The sequence below is a fragment of the Phyllostomus hastatus genome, unplaced genomic scaffold (assembly GCF_019186645.2).
Source record: "Phyllostomus hastatus isolate PE091 unplaced genomic scaffold, TTU_PhHast_1.1 phas_contig_86, whole genome shotgun sequence".
Classification (NCBI taxonomy): Eukaryota; Metazoa; Chordata; class Mammalia; order Chiroptera; family Phyllostomidae; genus Phyllostomus; species Phyllostomus hastatus.
Window position 1 is genome coordinate 96,274,205 of NW_025333977.1, and position 21,902 is coordinate 96,296,106.

At 43.2% G+C, this 21,902-nt stretch overlaps 1 protein-coding gene and 1 pseudogene across 2 annotated transcripts in view; one reads left to right on the forward strand and one right to left on the reverse strand.

The window, feature by feature from the left end:
- Positions 1-21,902, forward strand: part of FBLN2 (fibulin 2) — a 99,870-nt gene that overhangs the window by 50,470 nt on the left and 27,498 nt on the right. For both annotated transcript variants that reach the window (XM_045851740.1, XM_045851741.1), the window contains exons 3-4: positions 17,398-17,509; positions 18,914-19,043. In XM_045851740.1, coding sequence (XP_045707696.1) covers positions 17,398-17,509; positions 18,914-19,043 — 242 coding nt within the window. The remainder of the gene's footprint in view (positions 1-17,397; positions 17,510-18,913; positions 19,044-21,902) is intronic.
- On the reverse strand, positions 10,702-11,175 carry LOC123827259 (annotated as a pseudogene).

Below are 21,902 nucleotides of genomic sequence, written 5' to 3' on the forward strand. Positions count from 1 at the left end.
AGGACTGTGTGTCACTCTATAATATACAGATATATGAAGGACAATAAGTAAACACAATAAACAACTTGAACAATTTGATATGCAAAGTTAGTAACTTTACCTACTGTAGGTATCTAACTTCTTTTCCCTTGCTTCTATTAAAATTCTCTCTTTATCTTTAACCTTTGGGATTTTAATTATGTGTCTTGAAGTGGGCCTCTTTGCATCCCTCTAGTTTGGTACTATGTGCTTCTTGAACTTACATGTCTATTTCCTTCATCTAAGGGAAGTTTTCTTTCATTATTTTTTCAGATAGGTTTCCAATTTCTTGCTCTTTCTCGTCTCCTTCTGGCACACCTATGATGCAAATGTTGGAATGCTTGCAGTGGTCCCAGAGGCTGCTTATACTATCCTTGTTTTGATTCTTTTTTTCTTCTTCTGATTTGTAAATTTCTTATGTTCCAAATCATTAATTTGATTCTCACCTTCATCCACTCTACTGTTGTTTCCTTGTAAATTGTTCTTTATTTCAATTAGTGAATCCGTTGTTTCTGACTAGATCTTGTTTATGCTGCCAAGGTCCTCACTAAGTCCCTTGAGCATCCTCATAACCAGTATTTTGAACTCTGCATCTAAGAGATTACTTATCTCCATTGCATTTAGTTCTTTTTCTGGAGTTTTTGATCCATTCTTTCATTTGGGCCATGTTTCTTTGTCTCCTAGTTTTGCATCCTCCCTGTGTTTGCTTCCATGTATTAGGTAGAGCTGCTATGACTCCCTGTCTTGCTGACATGGGCTAATGTAGTAGGTGTCCTGAAGGGTCCAGTGGCAGAGCTTCCCCTATCACCCAAGCTGGGTACTCAAGGTGCACCCTTCATGTGGGCTGAGTACACCCTCCTCTTGTAGTTGAGCCTTGGTTGCTCTTGGCAGGTCAGTGGGAGGGATTTACCCAGGCCAGGCAACTGCAAGGATTGGCTGTGACCACTGGCCATCAACCTCCACCCTCGTTGGAATGTGAGCTGTGCAGGGGCAGAGTGGTGGTGCTCTGATGTGGTCTATAGCTGGCCACTGGGTGTGCTGGCCCTGGGGTTTCCCGGGTGGTGCAGGCCAAAGTCAGCCCCTACCAGTGTTTTGCCCTTCCTGAGCTATAGAGCAATCTGAGAAGGCTGCTACTTGTGCTGGGCTTAGAGATTCCCAGACAAAGCCAAGCTGTGAATCTAGGTTGGCTGCTGCTAGTGCCATGCCTGGGGTCATTTTACAAGAAGTGGTGGGGGGTGCGGGGCTGGGGGCTCACTGAGGCCAGCTGTTGGTTGTTTGAAAGGATTTAGGAAGTTGTGAAGCTTGAGCCAAGACCAGTCATTCATATGGAAAAGCCACTTTTAACAGGGGGGATGGAGCCTCAGGGGATCTCCAGGGTAGGGCAAACAGAGTTAGCCAGGTTGACAGAGTCTCAGATGTGGTACAAGCCTGCCTGCTCTGTGGTTCTGTCCATTTACTGCCTGGGAGAAAGCTGTTCCCCATTTCTTGCCTTGATGCCAGACACTTCAGTTCCTGTCTGCATGCCACTGGTCCTTTCAAGCTGCTACCCTGGTGCTGGAGCTCAGAGGGAGTGAGTCTCAGGAAGTTCGTATGTGGGTTCTTTAAGAGTAACTGCTTGGGACTCCAGAAGTTTCTTCTACTGATTCAAGCCCTGCTGGTTTTTGGAGCCAGAAGTTATGGGGACTTATCTTCCTGGCACTGATACTCTGGGCTGGGGAGGCCTGGTGTGTGGCTGGGACTCCTTGCTCCTGAAATATCCCTCCTGAAATTTTATTTACCACACGTGGACATAGGACCAGCCCGCTCTGTGTCTGCCCCTCCAACCAGTCTTGATATTGTTGTGGTTTCTTTCATTCTGTACTTGTCAGACTTCCATTCAACTTGATTTCTGACAGTTCTGTATTTTAGTTGTAATTTTAATGTGGTTGTGCAAGAAGGCAAGCTGTGTTTACCTACGCTGCCATCCTGATGGGAAGTCTGGAGAATTGTCTCATGAATTTATTTTGTATAGTGTGGGCCATACAGTATGATTTTGCTTGTTAGCCTCTTTAGTTCAGGATAATGTGTTTGAGATTCATTCATGTTGCACGTAGCAGTAGTTTGTTTATTTTTTTAAATTGCCCTTTATTATTCCATTGTAGGAGTAAATCATAGTTTATCCTAGTTCGGATGGACATTTGTGCTGTTTCCTGTTTTTGGCTGTGATGAATACAGTTGCTGTGAACATTCGAAAGTGTGCGTCTTTTGAAAGGTTTAGACAGATATTTCTGTTGGATATCCACCTACGAGTGGAACTGCTGCATCAAAGGTTTGGTTGGTTAGCTTCAGCAGATACTACCACACAGTTTTCCTAGTATGTTACTGGTTTACATCCCCGCTAGCGGTTGATGAGAGTTTCAGTTACTCCCCATCTTTGCCAACAATAGGATGTTGTAATTCTTTCTCTTTTTTTAGCCAATCAAGTGGTTATGTAATAGTATCTCATTATGGTTTTAATATACATCCCCCCATAACATGATGCAGAGCACATTTCATATTACTGTTGAACATTTTGTTGTCATTTGCCCGTTTTAAAATTGGATTTCTTTGCCTTGCTGATTCATAGTAGTTCTTCATGTATTCTGATTACGCATCTTTCTTTGGATCACAAGTATTTCATCTCATCTGTGACTTTTTCCACTCTCTTAATGATGTTTTCTGATGAGTCTGTTGCAAATAAAGTCTTCTGAGAAACACAGATTTCTGATTTTAATAAAACACAATTTATTAATCTTTTATGTTAGTACATTTTATGTTTTTTTAAAAAATAAATCTTTGTCAATCCAAGAGTCATGAAGATGCTCTCCTATGTTCTAGATCTTAACTTGTTTCACTTTTCACATTAGATCACATGTAGGTTTATATCTCAGGGTGGTGTGAGTAGGGGTCAAAATTCATTCTTTTTTCAAATGCATATTCGACTGACTCAGCACATTCTCCCCCACTGCAGTGTGACCTTTGTCAGGAATGTATGAGTAGATTTATTTCTGGCTTCTCTTTACTATTCCCGTTCTGTCAAGCTGACTGTCTTTGCATATTGTTTTGATTACCCGGTAGTGGAAGTTTTCCAGTATTGTTCTTTTAAAGAAAAAGATCATTTTGGCTATTCTAGGTATTTGCGTTTCCAATTTCTACATTAAAGAAGCCTGCTAGGATTTTTTATTGGTACTATGTTGACTCTATATATCAATTTTGGGAGAATTGCCATTTTAATATTAATTTTCTAATCCCTGAACATGGTATATCCCTCTGTTTATTCTGACTTAAATCTTTTTCAGCATTGTTTTTATAATGTTGAGTATAGAGGTCACCCACATCTTTAACGAGATCTATTCCTAGCTAATTACTTGGGGCTAATGCTAGTTTCGTAACCACTGTGGGTCTGCAGTTGGGCTGAGCTCTGCTGGCCTAGGCCAGGCTTTGCGTGTTTCAGTCTCATGTGGTTTTTGTTTTAGGTGTGGTTGTTAATAATTGTGAGTTTGCTGTCATTTTATTGCACATGTTTTTTATCTTCTTTTTCTTAGATAAGTCCCGTTAACATTTCATATAATAAGGGCTGGGTGATGATGAACTCCTTTAACTTGACCTTATCTGGGAAGCACTTTATCTGCCCTTCCATTCTAAATGAGAGCTTTGCCAGGTAAAATCATCTTGGATGTAGGTCCTTGCCTTTCATGACTTGGAATACTTCTTTCCAGCCCCTTCTTGCCTGCAAGGTCTCTTTTGAGAAATCAGCTGACAGTCTAATGAGAACTCCTTCGTAGGTAACTGTCTCCTTTCCTCTTGCTGCTTTTAAGATTCTGTCCTTATCTTTAATCTTGGGTAATGTAATTATGATGTGCCTCGGTGTGTGCTTCCTTGGGTCCAACTTCTTTGGTACTCTCTGAGCTTCCTGGACTTCCTGGAAGTCTATTTCCTTTGCCAGATTGAGAAAGTTCTCCTTAATTATTTGTTCAAATAAGTTTTCAATTTCTTGCCCTTCCTCTTCTCCTTATGACACCCCTGTGATTCATATGTCAGAACATTTAAAGTTGTCCCAGAGGTTCCTAAGCTTCTCCTCATTCTTTGAATTCTTGTTTCTTCATTCTGTTCTGGTTGAATGTTTATTTCTTCCTTCTGCTCCAAACCATTGATTTGGATATTGGTTTCCTTCCCGTCACTGTTGGTTCCCTGTTCATTTTCCTTTATTTCACTTTTCATAGCCTTCATATTTTCCTCTATTTTGGGATCATACTCAACCAATTCTGTGAGCATCCTAATTACCAGTGTTTTGAACTGTGCATCTGATAGGTTGACTATCTCCTTGTCACTTATTTGAATTTTTTTCTGGAACTGTGATCTGTTCTTTCATTTGGGCCATTTTTTTTTGTCTTGGTTTACCTGTTATATAGTAAGGGGTGGAGCCTTGGGTGTTCACCAGGGCAGGGCAACCCACACCCCAGTGCTGTAATGCTGTATATGGGGGGTGGGGGTTCTGAGAGGGAATAGTCTTGCTTGTTCTGCTCTCTGCCAGCTTTCAGTCACTTTCCCTGCTACTCACAATCAAATTGGGTCCTTCTGGTGCTGATTCCCGGGTGAGTGGGTTTGTGTATGTTCTAGGACCTGTGGGTCTTTCCAGTGAACTCTCCTGTGAGGCTGGAAGTTTCTCCTACAACCTCAACCCCCACAGGTGTTTTCAGTCAGATGCTTTGAGGCTTTATTTCCCTGTGCTGGGACCCTGGGTTGTGTGGTCTATTTCGCTTCCCAGTTGTTCCTCCTGGTTTTCTGCACGCAAATGTGGGACTACCCAGTCTGCCAGCCGCAAATCCTCTCCACCCAGCTGCCCATCTCCGCCTTTCCTACTGGTCTGGAGCAATGTTTCTTCATTAACTCCTTGGTTGTTGGACTTCCATACAGTTTGGTTTCCTGTCAGTCCTTATTGTTTTTTGTTTTTAAATTTGTTGTCCTTCTTTTGATTGTGCGAGCAGGCAAAGTGTGTCTACATATGCCTCCATCTTGGCTGGAAGTCCTAAATTCCCCATATGACTATTTTTATAACTGGCAGTTTGTACTTCATAATCCCATAGTTCTTAAGGGCTTTAATGTCTGGGGGCAGGGACTGTCTAGAGGGGTTGCAACCCCGGGGCTGGATTGTTCAGGACACCTATTGTTCTGTGATCAAAGGAAGTCAGCATCTCCTGAGTCTCAGAATCCTTTTATAACAGAGCCCTTCTTGTTTGGACAATGCCTGCATATGGTAACCAACCCACAAAAATATGAAAAGGGGGAACAGTGAAATCTCAGTTGCTTCCACCCTCTGCAGCGCAAACCACTTTGACCAGTTTCTTTGGTCTTCTTCCAGAAACAATCATATGTGTACACATCCCTTTAAAAAGATAACTGATGACTTATTATACATGCATTCAACACTGAGCCCTTCCTTCTTCATATGCATTGAAAAATTGTCATATGTAAGTGTATGAAGATCTAATATTTTTTTACCACCTAAATAAGATTGGATGGATGTGACACCCTTTACATAATCACTGCTCTATTGATAGGATTTTGATTGTTTCTGGATCTTTTCTCTCACAAATTTGTCTTTGGCAAGCATCCGTGACATGCGTGTTTGTGCCCATGGGTGTCTGTCCGCTGATTAGAGTTTATGAGGGGACATTCTAGGTCACATTTTTTTAACACTGCAATGCATTATTTTCTTTTTATTGTGTTTAAAATGTAACCATTTTTAAGTGTCCAGTGGTGTTAAGTGCATTCACACTGTTGTGCAGCCATCACCAATAGCCATCCTCAGAACTTCTTCATCTTCCCAAACTGAAACTCTGTCCCCACCGGACACTGACTCCTCGGGCCCCAACCCCAGCCCTGGGAACCTATATTCCACTTTCCGTGTCTATAAATCTTTTTTAGGTACCCCATGCAAGTAGAATCATATAATATTTGTCCTTTTGTATCTGGCTTATGTCATTTTTCGGGTCACATTTTTGAAGACTCAGTCTTTAGTTTTAGGATTTTCTAATCATATTACTTTTTTAAATAATGTTTTTCTTGGGAAGTATTTGTGAATAGAAGAGCATATGGACTTGTGGGAAAAGTTAAAGTTAAGCGTTTACAGTGGGCGCCCATGAAGGCACCAGCCAGTGGGACAGAAGCTGTGACTGGCCTGCCCTGAACCCCTTCCCACTCCATGGTTACTACCATCCTGACTTCTGTGGGCAGGAGTTCCTTCCTTTTCTTAGAGTTTTACCACCTAAATAGTTGTTTGCTGTTTCCTCTTTTTGAACTTCATATAAAAGGCAGTATGCATTATTCTTCTGTGATTTGCTTCTTTCACCCACGCTCATGTCTGTGTGATTCATCCATATTGTGTTGTATGGTTAGCATGCATTCCTTCACACGGTGTGTTCATGCTACGGCTTAGTCTCTCCTTCTCCTGTTGATGGGTTGTTTCCAGTTTGGGCTACTGTTTGTGGGTTTCCAGGTGGAGACCACAGACACCTGTTTGTCCTGGATGTGTACCTGACAATGCAATTGCTACATTTTTGGCTTTGTGTATCTTCCATTTTATCAGATAATGGTAAATCGTTTTCAGAAGGGGAGTCAGTCTCCCTTTGCTACTCAGGGATGTCAGAGGCAGAGTCCTGCTCTTCATGCTGGCAGGGCCTTGAAGCCCTGATTCTGTGAGGCAGACATGTCCAAGCATTCTGAAGCCAGGGCGGTGCTGGCCCATGTCCTTGGTAATGCCAGGAGGCGAGAGAGCCTAATGAACTAGAGTTGCGGCTCTCACAGTGGGAAGTGGCCTTTACCTCTGTGTGCACAGTGCTGCGGATAACTGACAGGTAAGGAAGGACATGCACCCCCGTGGCCTAAGCTCAGACAAAGTGGAAAAGTGGTCAGAAATGGACTCTATGAAAACCTAGAGGAAAGCAGAAAAGATAGGGAGGGATTGCTGAAAGCTCCAGCAGCTTCTTCTAGTTTAAGGGATGCTTGTCCTGTGTGTGCATTTATTGGTCTGTTCCTTCGTTTTTAATGAACTAACTGGAGATGTCACCAAATCCCTTCTGTGCCTGCAGGCCAGAAGGTACTATGTACTGAGCACCTGCTATTTGCCAGACACTGAATTGTCTCACTTCCCCTTTTTGTGAACTAAGGGCAAAGAAATGGAAATTCAGAGAGGTGGTTTGACAAAAATCAGTTGCTGAACAGATTCTGGCCTTAGGAACACCAGGGAGATGTGGGAGTTTAGTAGCCAGTGGTGTGTGTATAGGAGACTAAGCTGGGGTTGGATGTGCAGGGGGCGAGATGAAGAAGGCATTTGAAGCTCAGATCCTGAATGAGATTAGCCAGGGTATAGATGGAGAATAGAGAAGGCACCATCACTGGAACCCTGAAAGGTTGATGCCCAGGGAGTTAAAAAGAATCACAGGGGGCTGGGGCAGGGGGAACCTCAGAAGGGTGGTCAGAGAAGGAGAGGACTTCTGGGCTGAGCCTTGAAACATTGGGCTGGGAAGCAGGTGGGTCTTCTTGATGAAGACATAGGGATACACATCTTGTTAGGCTTTGCCTGGCCCTGCTTCCTATATATTGGATGGTACCCGGCAATGACATGCTTGGCCCTTGTACTAATTCCCCTCTGCTCCAAGTGGGTGATCCTCCCAGCATAAGGGGTCATGGCCCCAGTGTTCCTTTGAAAAGGAGGAAAGCCAAGGTGGGAAAGGCCAGGAGAGAATGGTGGGAAGTTTGCCAAGCTCAGGATGAAATCTGTCATCTGATCAAGGAGGGGGCAGGAAGATAGCACCATTTAGTCCACAGGGAAGCAGAATCACCTTTCAGGCTGGTGACGATTAGTTTCATAGAGAGGGCCTTCAGGATCAGCTGCCTCAGCTCACCCAGCCGACAGTGGTGCGGAAGCTGAGGGGTGGGGAGGGGGAGTTGAGGCTTAGGACTTCTAAATTCCTACCTGATCTGTCTTGTAGGCATAACAACAGGACTCCTGAAAATCGGAGTGTTTGGACTTGTGCCTGGCTCGCTGGTAGCACCCAGTTCATTACAGCTGTTGCTGTTACCCAGACAGGGTACCCATTTCATGATGCCTGGTCAAGACCCAGGGATCTGTTGCAATCTCCTAATCTCTTTGTAAGGCAATCTTGCAGAAGGCTCAGGGAGAAAGGGTCCATTTAGTCCAGTAAAAGAAAGGGCATTGTGAGCCTAAGCTACACAGAAAAGGGACAAGCTGCCTGCATGGAGTGAGCCCTCCATCACCAGAAGTATTTAGACAAAGGTGAGACTCCCATTTGCCCAGAGTGTAATTAGAAAGGATGCAATGGTGGTGTTACTCTTAGTGGCCACAGAGACTGAATCCTGACTCTGTGTAATCTGTGCTGTGTTATGTTCCTGTGGTGTGCCCCAGCCGATCATGCGGTCTGTAACAGGTTCTCATTTGCCCAGTGTCTCACTGATTCACTTAGCAGATACTTGTTGAACATCCACTCTGTACCAGGCACCCTGCCAAGATAAATAAAACACATAGGTTTTGGAGCCAGAGATTACAGAGGAGGAAACTGACAACTGAAAAAACACCTAAATGAGAGCTCATTTATCATAGTGAGAAATGTTAAGGGGAAATTTAAAACTGAGTGACATGGTAAGAGAGTAATGGGGCTGGTTGGATGTGCTGCCATTTGCCATAGAGGTATTTTATACTTTAATGTTCTCAGTTGTATTAATGTTTTTATTTTTTGCATGTGAATTTTATTTCTTTTTTCTTTCAGCTTTATATAGCATGTAAGTTTACAAAGGTATACCATGTAATAATTTATATATATATAAATGATTAATAAGGCTAGTTAGCACCTCCATTATCTGACATATTTACCATTTGTCCCCCCTGTGGTGAGAACACAACAACATCTAGTTCCTTAGAAACTTTCAAGTATATAAAACAGGACTGTTAACTGTAGTCACCATGCTGTACATTCGACCCTGAGAACTTGTTTGTCTTATAACTGGAAGTTCGTTCTCTTTGACCACCCCCTGCCTACCTCCCCCGCCCCTCCCCCATTGCCGGTGATCATCAGTCTACTCTGTGTTTACCAGTTTGGCTATTTTAGATTTCATATAGTGTATTTGTCTTTCTCTATTTGACTTTTTTCACTTAGCATAATGCCCTCTAGGTCCATCCATGTTGTCGCAAATGAGAGGTTTTCCTTCTTTTGTACGGTGGAATATTATTTCATTCTACATATGTACCACATTTTCTTTATCCAGGAATCTACTGATGGACTCTTAGGTGGTTTCTATGTCTTGGCTATGGTCAACACAGATGCAGTGAGCATGGACGGTGCAGATATATTTTCATGGTCGTGTTTTCATTTCCTTTGGATATATATCCTGAATTGGGATTGCTGGTGGTTTTGTTTTTAATTTTTTGAGGAGCCTCCATACTGCTTTCCATAGCAGCTGTAACAATTTACATTCCTACCAACAGTGCACAAGGGTTCCCTTTTCTCCACATCCTCATCAATACTTGTTGTCTCTTGTCTTTTTGGCGATAGCCACCCTAACAGGTGTGAAGTGATAGCTCCTTGTGGTTTTGATTTGCATTTCCCTGAGGATCAGCAGTGTTGAGCATCTTTTCGTGTATCTGTTAGCCATTTGTATGTCTTCTTTGTAAAAATGTGCATTAGATCTTAGGCCATTTTTAAATTAATGAATTAATTAATTTGCTATTGAGTTCCTTATATATATTTTGGATATTAACCCCTTATCAGCTATGTCATTTGCAGATAGTTTCTCCCAGTCACTAGGTTGCCTTTTCATTTTGTTAGTGGCTCCCTTTGCTGTGGAGAAAGAAGCTTTTTAGTTTGATGTGGTCTCACTTGTGGGATTTTTCTTTAGTTGCTTGTGCTTTTGGTGTCATTCCCCAAAAATTGTTTCTAAGACCAATCAATGTCAAGGAGCTTTCCCCCTTTGTTTTCTTCTAGGAGTTGTATAGTTTCATGTCTTACATTTGTGTCTTTAATCCATTTTGAGTTAATTTTTTTATGTGGTGTGAGGTAATAGTCCAGTTTCATTCTTCTGTGTATTTTATTTAGGAAGAAGGCTCTCTTTATTATAAAATTAGTTTCTTAGGTTTTCTTCTAATACTGCCTTCATAGAACTGGGATTTATTTTTGTGTATGGTGGGAGGTAGGTCCTACCATCATCTGTTGAATCCTTTCCCCACTGAGTTTGAATGCCACCTTTATTGTATACTAAATACCCGTATGCACAGTTCTGTTCCTGAACTCGATTCTGTTCCATTGATCTCTTTGTCTCTCTGTTTTAATTATTACAACTTCAAAGTATATTTTTCTTTTCAGAAACTTTCTTGAGTATTCTTTGTTTTTGGGTTTTGTTTTTTGGTTTTTTGGTTTTTTACCTTTGTTTCAGACTTTATTCCCAGGCTTCTTCAGCTTAATGAGCTGCAAAGAATGATTTGTATATAAGCAAAAACTGAAAAGAGCTGCAGTATCCAATGGGCTTGGGCTTAAAAATATTAGAGATCTGAATTTTATCAGATCCATAAACAAAATTTGAAAAAGCAGTCATAAAGTAGCACCTCCCAGTAACTTCTTCAAGTTTATCTTCTTCAGAAGTTGACTCAGGTCAGTTTGCTTCACTCTCGGAAGCCTCATTACAGTTCTACACGAGATCTGGAATTTCCTCCTCCTCTTCCATAGCAAGTGGTGATTTTCATCTACAGACTGCCTGGGCCGAGTTTCGCCGGTCTCCTTAAACTAGTCAGACTGTGTGAAGCTGGTTTAAGGTGCTGAGTAGCATTTCCATCAGCTGCTGTGTCTCAGTGTGGCATTAATGGTGAGTGTTTACTGCCAGAGATGCCTGAACTTCAGGGTTGTTAAAGTGGATCACTGTTTCTTGGTTTGTGAACATGTCTACCTCTTCAGTACCAGAGATACTGTTTATCCCTAACTTCTGTAACGAGAACTGAAGTTTTTTATCTTCAGCTGTAACTGTTCTGTGAACCACCTTCTTCTCTCTATGAGCAGTTCCTTTACTCCCAATGTGTGCTTGTGCCTGCACTTCTGCGAGTTTCTCTTGGTTCCTGATAGCTCCTTTCATCTTGTTGGAGAGGAAACATGGCCATGTGGGACCAGGGTTGGTACTCAGGGTGTCTTGGCAGATGAGCTGAGAATTTTCTTGGGTATTCTTAAAAAACAAAACAAAACAAAACAAAAAAAACTTCACCTGAGGTTATGTTCATTGATTTTAGAGAGAGAGACAAACATCGATATAAGAGAGAAACATGGATCCATTCCTTCCTGTAAGTTCACTGACTGGGAATTGAATCTGCAACCTTTTGGTGTATGGGACAGTGCTCCAACCAACTGAGCCACCTGGCCAGGGCTTCTTGGGTATTCTTAAACATTGCCTTTTTTTTTAAAGTATATTTTATTGATTATGCTGTTATAGTTATCCTAATTTTTCTTGTTGTCACCCTCATCCTGGCACCTCTCTTCCCTCCAGTAATCCCCTGCCCCATTAGCTCATGTCTGTGGGTCGTGCATGTAAATTCTTTGGCTTCTCCCTTTCCTATACTGTTCTTAACCTCCCTCTGTCTATTTTGTACCTACCAATTACGCTTCTTATTCCCTGTGCCAGTTCCCTCTTTCTCCCTGACTTTCCCTCCCAGCTGATAACCCTCCAAATGATCCCCATAGCTATGATTCTGTTCCTGTGTGGTTGTTTGCTAAATTTGTTTTTGTCTTTACTTTTTAGATTCAGTTGATAGTTGTGAGTTTGTTGTCATTTTCATGTTCATAGTTTTTATCTTATTTTTCAGTTTTTTAGGAGTGGGACAATGTAAGTCTTTACTTTTTAAATATATTTTATTGATTATGCTATTACAGTTGTCCCATTTTTTTTGCCCCTTTATTCCCCTCCACCCTGCACCCACCTACCCCCCTGCACTCCCCCCCTTAGTTCACATCCATGGGCCACACATATAAGTTTTCTGGCTTCTCGATTTCCTATAATATTCTTAACCTCCCCCCTCTCTATTTTGTACATACCATTAATGATTTTTATTCCCTATACCTTTTACCCCTTTCCCCTCCCTGCTGTTAACCTTCCATGTGATCTCTATTTCTGTGATTCTGTTCCTGTTCTAGTTGTTTGCTTAGTTTGTTTTTGTTTTTTATGTTCAATTGTTGATAATTGTGGGTTTGTTGTCATTTTACTGTTCATAGTTTTGATCATCATCTTTTTCTTACATAAGTCCCTTTAAAATTTCATAGAATAAGGGCTTTGTGATGATGAACTCCTTTAACTTGACCTTATCTGGGAAGCACTTTATCTGCCCTTCCATTCTAAATGATAGCTTTGCTGGATAGAGTAATATTGGTTGTAGATCTTTGCTTTTTATCACTTTGAACACTTCTTGCCAGCCCCTTCTTATCTGCACAGTTTCTTTTGAGAAATCAGCTGACAGTCCTATGGGAACTCCTTTGTAGGTAACTCTCTGCTTTTCTCTTGTTGCTTGTAAGATTCCCTCTTTATCTTTAACCTTTGTCATTTTAATTATGATGTGTATTGGTATAGTCCTCTTTGGGTCCAACTTGATTGGGACTCTGTGTTTCCTGGACTTGCATGTTTATTTCCTTTGCCAAATTAGGTAAGTTTTCTTTTATTTTTTTTTCAAATCATTTCCAATTTCTTGTTCTTCCTCTTCTCTTTCTGGTAGCCCAATGATGTGAATGTTGGGCTTCTTCAAGTTGTTCCAGAAGCTGCTTATACTATCCTCATTTTTTTGGATTCTTTTTTCTTGTTATTGTTCTAATTAGTTGTTTTTTGCTTCCCTATGTTCCAAATCATTAATTTGATTCTCACCTTCATCCACTCTACTGTTGTTTCCTTGTAAATTGTTCTTTATTTCAATTAGTGAATCCGTTGTTTCTGACTAGATCTTGTTTATGCTGCTGAGGTTCTTACTATGAAGTCCTTGAGCATCCTCATAACCAGTATTTTGAACTCTGCATCTAAGAGAATACTTATCTCCATTGTATTTAGTTCTTTTTCTGGAGTTTTTGATCCGTTCTTTCATTTGAAACATGTTTCTTTGTCTCCTAGGTTTGGCATCCTCCCTGTGTTTGCTTCCATGTATTAGGTAGAGCTGCTATGACTCCCTGTCTTGCTGACATGGGCTAATGTAGTAGGTGTCCTGAAGGGTCCAGTGGCAGAGCCTCCCCTATCACCCAAGCTGGGTACTTGAGGTGCACCCTTCATGTGGGCTGAGTACACCCTCCTCTTGTAATTGAGCCTTGGTTGCTCTTGGCAGGTCAATGGGAGGGATTTACCCAGGCCAGGCAACTGCAAGGATTGGCTGTGACCACTGGCCACCAACTTCCACCCTCCTTGGAGTGTGAGCTGTGCAGGGACATGGTGGTGGTGCTCTGATGTGGTCTATAGCTGGCCACTGGGTGTGCTGGCCCTGGGGTTTCCCGGGTGGTACAGGCCACAGTCAGCCTCTACCTGTGTTTTGCCCTGGGTTGCTCTTTATAGAGCAATCTGAGAAGGCTGCTACTTGTACTGGGCTTGGAGATTCCTAGACAAAGCCAAGCTGTGAATCTAGGTTGGCTGCTGGTAATACCTGGCCTGTAGATCACTGAGGGCAGCTGTTGGTTGTTTGAAAGGATTTAGGAAGTTGTGAAGCTTGAGCCAAGACCAGTCATTCATATGGAAAAGCAGCTTGGGTGGGCAGGTAAGTTGACTGGCCCAGGGTCTGTGGGGCTCTCCAAAGCAGGTCAGTTTTATCTAGGTTGATGGAGTCTCAAATATGACACCAGCCTGCTAGCTCTGTGGCTGTGCGGGGAGAGGGTTCAGAAAAGGGACAATGGCCTCTGCTCACTCTGATGCCAGACATATGGGTTCCTCCCTATATGCCACTGGTGCCCTTCAAGCTGCCATCCCAGCACTGGGTCTCAGAAGGAGTAAGTCCGAGTAGCTGAGTCCATGTGTGGGTTCTTTAAGAGGAACTGCTTGGGGCTCCAAAAGTTTCTTCCACTGACCCAATCCCTGCTGGTTTTTGGAGCCAGAAGTTGTGAGGACTTATCTTGCTGGCCTTGGAACCCTAGGCTAGGGAGCCTGGTGCATGGCTGGGCCTGCTTGCTCCTGAGATATCCCTCCCAAAATTTTATTTACCACAGATGAGTGAGATACCTGCCCATTCAGTGTCAGCATCCCTCCTACCAGTCTTAATGGATGTGGTTTCTTTAATTCCATAGTTTTCAGACTTCCATTCAACTTGATTTCTGAGTGTTCTGAGTAATAGTTGTTCTATATTTTAGTTGTAATTTTAATGTGGTTGTGCAAAGAGGCAAGCTATGTCTACCTACACCACCATCTTGCTAGAATCTCAACATTTTCTTTTTGATGAATTTTAGAATCAGTTGATAATTTTATAACAAATTATGTTGGGACTTTGGGATTACACTGAAATTATAATAGAGGAAAATTTACCTCTTCAAGGTGTTGGAGACTGTCATCTAGACACAATATATCTATTTTTTAATAAAGTGCACTGTTGTACCTACTAGACAGCTTTTCTCTTCATGTAGATTTAGCATGTTTACTATAGATTTATTTCTAGAATTATCTGTTTTGAATGGGATTTTTTTCTACTATATTTTTTTTAATTGAATTTATTGGGGTGACATTTGTTCATAAAATTATATAGGTTTCAGGTATACAATTCTATAATACATTATATCTATATTGTATTGTGTGTTCCACACTCCAAGTCAAGTCTATACTATCTTTTGTTTGTTGTTGGTGTATAGGAAAGCCACCAATTTGAATATATTGATTTTGGTTTTGGTTACCAGATATTATTAATAATAATAATTAGTAGTAGTAGTATTCATTTTAATATCATATTAACTTTTAATTCACTTGGATTTTCTAGGAAGATGAACTCATAGTTTATAAATAATGACCATCACCTCCTTCTTTCTAGTATTTTTACTGCCTCTTTATGGCTTGTTTTATTGCATTTGCTGCCACCTCTAGGAAACTACTACATAGTAGGAGTGTCAGTAGGCTTTTTTGCCATATTTTAAATATTTTTTATTGATTGATTTTGCACTTGATCTTAGCCAAAAGGCTGAGAAGCAATATTATTGATTGATTTGAGAGAGAGAAGGGGAGACAGAGAGAGAAACATCAATTTGTTGTTACACTTATTTATGCATTCATTGATTGATTCTTATATGTGCCCTGACCAGAGATTGAACCTGCAGCCTTGGCCTATTGGGATGACGCTCTGACCAACTGAGTGACCTGACCAGGGCATTTTTGTCATATTTTTTACTTCAGTGGGGCATGTGCCTAATGTTTCAGTGGGGCATGTGTCTAATGAGTGTGATGTTTATGACTTATTTCTGGTAGACACCAGTTATTAGGAATTATTCTTATAATTCTTTTGGTGCCTTACAGCAGCCCTTAAGTTGTTATTGAAACTTATATTCCCTGTTTTACAGAAGGTAATGGAAACAGAAAAGTTCAAGGACTTGAAATGCCCTTTTAGCGTAAAGCTGGTGATTCTAGCCAGCTCTCACTCTGTTCCTAGAACCTTGCAGACTGCTGACATCCCTTGGTGCTTTAGTTGCTTTGCCCTGTCAGGTTATGGGAATTACTACAGGTTATTTAAAGGTCCTTATAGGCTTCAGCAGCTGTACAGACATTAGGTCCTCTGTAACAGAGACAGACACTGAGTCTTTAGGGAGAAGAAACAGCTACACATGGTAGCACCAAGATGTAGATCCCAGCTCAGAGTTACTCTCTGCAACACCCTACTGCCCCTCATCATGTACATAGATATTCTAGATGAGCTTTATTTTTGAATGTCACATATTTTCAGACCTCAGAGGGAAGTGGTTGGGTCAGTTGTACTCCTCATTTTCTGTCACTTTATATCTTATCACCTTTGAAGATTCTCTTGTTTTATTTATGTATTTTGTTCCCTTTTATTTCCTATCCGCATTGCCATCCTTCTGCCCCCACCACAGGCAACTGTTCTCTTCTATTTAATTTGCGGCTATTTTTTTTTGCTTTTATATGTTCTTGTAAAGTGTGTATTGTTATTTTGTGTGCAATATTTTAGGTTTGTGTAATGAATCCCACTTGTTTTTTTCCTATTCCTCCTCAGCCTTCTGTTCTGTACCACTCATGTTGCTTGTGTGCATGTGTTGTCATGTTGTCATGTGGACATCTGGTCTGTTGTTTCTGACAGAAGTGGAATCCTATATGGAGGATGTCTCTAAATTCCCTTCATCCACTCTTCCAATGTGAACTTCCAGACTTCCTCCAAGCCCCTTCCCCAATAACACTCAAGTGCACGTATGTGCTGGTTGCATGATGGGCCTGGCCAAGGATCCCCCTAGAATGTATACCTGGAGCGGAACCACAAGGCCCTAGCTGATGTTCAGACTTCATTGTATAAGTAGTGCCAGATCTCCCTCCAGAATGGCTGCCAGTTCCCACTGCCACCCCTAGGTGGCATTTAATGCTTGTTCTGATTTTTTTTTTGTTTAAAACGTATTTTATGTCGGGGTTGCTTTTTTCTTGATAATTTTCAGGAGGTTATTATATTTCTTAATAGCAATACTTTGTCACGTGTAGACATTCTAAAATTGCCTCCTAGCCTGTCAGCAACCTGTTATATTTGTCCATGGAGGTCTTTGTTATACAGAGAAGTTTAATTTTGAGCTGGTCAGATTCACCCATTTGAGTTTGAGTTGGAAGATGTTCTCCCTGAGCCCCTGACCCCTTCCCATCCTCCCTGGTCATAGAAGTTCTCTCCATGCACTTTGTTCCACGAACTCACCTGAGTTTTAAACTTCCCTTGCTGCTGCAGTTACTTTCTTATGTCTTGTCCTGTGTTGGAGTCTTAGGTTATGCTCCTTAAGAGCAGAGCCTGAGTTGGGGTCCTTGTGCACAAGGTTGTTTGGGGAGGTGCAGGGAAGGAGCTGGACAAGGCTTCTGATCCCACAGGGAACTCAAGTGTGAGTGGCCCCACAAGACTGTCACCTTTGTACTCCTATGCCACCCATCAATTGGCTGTGTACCCCCATGGGGCTAACTTACCATCCTAAGCAGTTCTCCAAAGGTGTTTGCAGTGTGAGCTGGTGGCCACCATCCAGAACAGTGGAGGGAGTGTGTTACCTTCCCAGTAATGGGGGTGTGGATGGGCACCAGCAGCATCTATTCTACTAGTTGACGTAGACACCTTGGAACTGCATACCTCTTATAGGGTGGTGGTGACTCTGCCCATGTTGCCACCCACAGTCTCCACAAAGGACCTGATCGAGACTTGCTGCGCAGCTGGACAGCAGTGGGCCATTGACAATGACGAGTGCCTTGAAATCCCTGAGAGTGGTGCTGAGGGTGACATCTGCAGGTAAGGTGGGCACCCTGGAACGCGCAGAGCTGCCTGTTCCCCCTCTCCAGATCCCTGCTTGCCATGGACCCCAGGCCCTGACGGTGAGCACATGGTTCACCTGTTTCCAGGTGCACAAGAGTGATTGGATGTGGCAGCTGTGGCCCAGAGGGTAAGGATTTCTGCAGGTGTGGAGAGCCCAAGACTGGTCCCCAGTGTATATACTAGCCACATAAATTCATAGCCGGCCTAATGCACAAAATTGGAGGAGTGAACAGTGTGGACCAAGTGTTACAGGACCATTGTCACCTAGGAGTAATTGGGGACTTCTTTCTGCTGGGCAGTGTTCCACCCACACAGGTTTTACCTACTCAGCTTTGAGCTGGGGGAACTTGGCCCTCTGTTTCTCCCTACTTTGCTGCCTTGGAGTCTCCAAAAGGCTGGCCTTTCACTGTTGTCTTCACTGCCTGTATTGATTGTTTCTTTGGACTGTAGTATCTCAGCAATGGAATCATTTACAACCATGCCAGCCAGCCCTCTGCCAGGCCTAGAAGACGTCTTGGTCAGCCACTAACTATTTCTTTTTTCTAGTGATACCATCTTTTCAACCTACCCATTTTTCCAGACAAGGAAAAGAAGGTTCAGAGAGGTGATGTGATTCATCCTAAGCTATACAGCTCATTGGGAGCATGGCCAGGATTAGACCCCATGTTTGCGAATGTCCAGCCCATCATGCCTACTTTGGAAACATTTAAATTCTAATCTTCTCCCTTTCTTTTATCTCTGTTGTCTCACCATTTTTTTTTTTTTTTTTTGGCTGGTTAGTAGTTAGAGCCTGCACCATTCATATTCCTGGAGTTTTGTGCTGAGTACCCTAGTGTGTGCTTATATCTCTCTTGTGATGGGAAATTCACTGGGTAGCCCTTGCTAGGACATGCTCTTCCTCAGGTGGGGCTGAACCCTACTTCCCATGACCCTGCTTCTCTGTCCTGGCTCTGTCTGCATGCTCCTGGCTCATCAGCTGCCTCTGCCTCAGGACAGCCCTGCAGAGATTAGGAGGTTTTACCAGGAACCCTATTTTCCTCCAGGCCAACCCAGGATTGGGTCTTCCTAACTTTCACTGCTTGTGGGGGGTTTGGAGTGCCAATTCCCCTTTTGTCGTTGGTCAGAGACACACAGCAATGAGTCCAGTGGAGCCTAGGCCTAAGTCTTCTTGGTTAAGAAGAAACAAACCCATGTGACCCAGTGGGGGATTTGCTGGCCTTGCCAAGGCACCTGCCACCAGCACTGCCCTGCTCATATGGGCTTCCCTTGTCTGAGCCTCAGTTTTTTTCTCTGTGAGATGGGAGCTGTGATCTGTCCTATAGAGGGTCAGTGGGAGGACGGGGCAGCACTCAGGTGGGGCTGAGGACACTTCTGTTGCAGGACAGCCCAGAAGCACTGCTGCGTGTCGTACCTGAAGGAGAAGAGCTGTATGGCTGGCGTCATGGGAGCCAAGGAGGGCGAGGCCTGTGGGCTTGAGGACAGTGACACCTGTGGCGTCTCCTTGTACAAGGCAAGACTGACCTGCAGCCTTTGTTGCCTGGGCCCCTGAGGGTCCTTGAGGGCTGGATTTGGGCTCCCCTGTGGGGTTCCATGGTTGGGGGGGACCCTCACACCTGTGTCTATTCATCTGCATAGAAAATATCATCAGTTATTATATTGATCTATTGATTCACAAAATATTTACTGGACACCAGTGTATGCCAGGCCCTGTTTTAGGCATGAGGGATGCAGAAATGAGTAACATAAAAATCCCTGCCTTCTCTGGGTCTTCTTTCTAGTCAGGGAGATAGATGGAGATTGATACATGGTGTGGTAGAAAGAAGGTGATGGTGCCAGGGAGGAAAAATTCAAGAGAGGATGGGGATAAGCTCTGTCAGGGGTGGGTAGGGACTGAAGTTTCAGCTAACAGTGGCTGGAGATGGCCTCACTAATAAGAGGACATTTGTGTAAAACCCTGGAGGAAGAGAGGGTTGAGCCATGTGGTCACCTGTGGGAAGTATCTTCTAGGCAGAGGGAACAAGTGCAAAGGTCCTGAGGCAGGTGTGAGAAGCAACAAGGAGGCCTGTGTGTCTGGAGTGCAGTGAGTTAGGAGAGAGTGGCAGGAGCTGAGGCCAGAGAGGTGATGGGGCAGACCCTCTCCGTCATTATAAGGGTGATGGTTTGCTCTGAGTGAGGTGGGAAGCATAGAGAGTTTTGAAGGACACTATCTGGTTCCTTCTGGCAGTTGTGGGGACCATTCATTGAGGGGGCTCTTCTACATGGACAGTGTGATCCGGATGGAGTGAAATCTCATCAGGTGGCAGACTGGGACAGAGAGAAGAGGAGGGTACTTCTAAGAGAGGGAACAATGTGAGCAAAGACACAGAGGCAAGAATGGGTGGGAAAGGGGTTCCGCAGGCTTGAGTTGTAATGAGGACAGGCTGCTAGGAGACCTCTGGCTCTTATGTGAAGGACAGTAGCTATTGCCCTGAGATCTTTCAGGCTTTAAGCCAAGGGTATACAGGGCCCTGGGAAGGATTCACACAAGATCAGTTACTGTGCTAGAGCTCACACTGGTGGCAGGGCTAGGAATGAGGCCTTGGTTTGGCTACAGGTAGTGGAAAACTCCCTGAACATTGGTTATTCTGTCATATGCTGGAGGTTGGAGGCAGCCAGGCCAGAACCGAAGGAGCGAGTGGCTCTGTGGTCTTCAGGGACACAGGCTCGTTCTGTCTTGTTGCCCTACCAACTGTGATTTGCTGCTATTTGGTCCCAGATGGCTGCTTGAGCTCCGAGCAGCAGGAAGGAGCCCCCCCTTTTACATTATTTTTCATTGTGCCAAATACACATAATGTAAAATTCACCATCTTAGTTATTTTTTAGTGTATGGTTCAGTGGCATTAAACACAGTCACATTATTGTGCAACCATCACCACCCTCCATCTCCAGAACTCTCTTCACCTTCCCACACTGAAACTCTGTCCCCATCAAACACTAACCACCAGCCCCCGACAACCAACCTTCTGCTTTCTGTCTCTGTGAATTACACTATCTGGATACCTCATAAATGTGGAATCACAATATTTGTCCTGTTGTGTCTGGCTTATTTCACTGAGCATACTGTCCTCCAGGTTCATCCATGTTGTAGCATGTGCCAGGATTTTCATCCTTTTAATGTTGATTAATATTCCATTACATGTATAGAATGCTTCTATTCATGTATTTATCTGTTCATAGACATTGAGTTGCTTCTTATCAATACCTCATGGCTGTGTGACTAATGCTGCTGTGCACACAGGTGTGAGAAGAGCCCCTCTTCTGAGGACAGGCAGTACTTCCACTAACATCACATTATCTAGAACTAGGTCCAGTGGCCACACTTAGCTGAAGGGAGGCTGAGGAATGTCTTTATTCTGGAGAGGTCACATGCTCCACTGAAAATTGGGAAGAATGGAAAACAGACATTGGGGGTCAATACCTGGCCCCCATGCAGCAGAGGATGGGGCAGACTAGGGCAGTGGACAGCTTCAGGAAGCATCGCTGAAAGAGGTGTTTAGGAGAGAGGAGTATAAGGAATTGAAGTATCACAAGCCTGGATGACTGTGACAGGGACCTCTGGAGGAGGGTGGCATTTGGGAGATTATTTCGACTTTAATTTTTATTGTGTTGGGGTTGATTGTTTATAAAGATAATGATATTAGGGAAAGGACTTTGGCGACAGGAACATTTCGAATCCCATTTTTTATCTGTATATTTGACCCTGGGCCAGCCTTCTTTTCTGAGCCTCAGCTTGTCCACCTACAAAGTGAGGATAATAATATATGTCTTATGGGGTGGTTGTGAGGATCAGAGTTAAGGCTAACTGTTTATTAAGTACCTGGTGGGTCTTTACTAACTGGTGAAGTGGTCACCATTGGGTGATGCATGTCTGGAGTATCAGTTAGCTATTGCTGTGTAACAAACAACCCCAAACCATAGTGATTTATGACTGGCACATAGCCTGAGTTGGGGTAGTTTTAATGGCATGGGCCATGCTCTGCTGATCTTGGCTAAGCTCACTTATGTGTTTGCTGCCAGCTGATGGCTCTCGTGGTACTTTATGATGTAGGATCGCTGCAGCTGGGATGAGTTTTCTCTACTCTGTGCAGTCTCTCAACCTCTAGCAGGCTAGTCTGGGCTTGCTCAGTTAGTGGTGGGCAGGGTTCCAACACAGAGTAGAAATGTTCAAGGCCTTTTGAGGCCTAAGCTCAGAACTGGTGTACTGTCACTTGTGTCTCATCCTGTTGGCCAGAGCAAAACTTACAGTGCAACCAAGCAGTTGGCAAATAGTCTCCTTTGATTGGAGCAACTGCACTATCACACTGCAAAGACAGTGGACACAAGGAAGCAG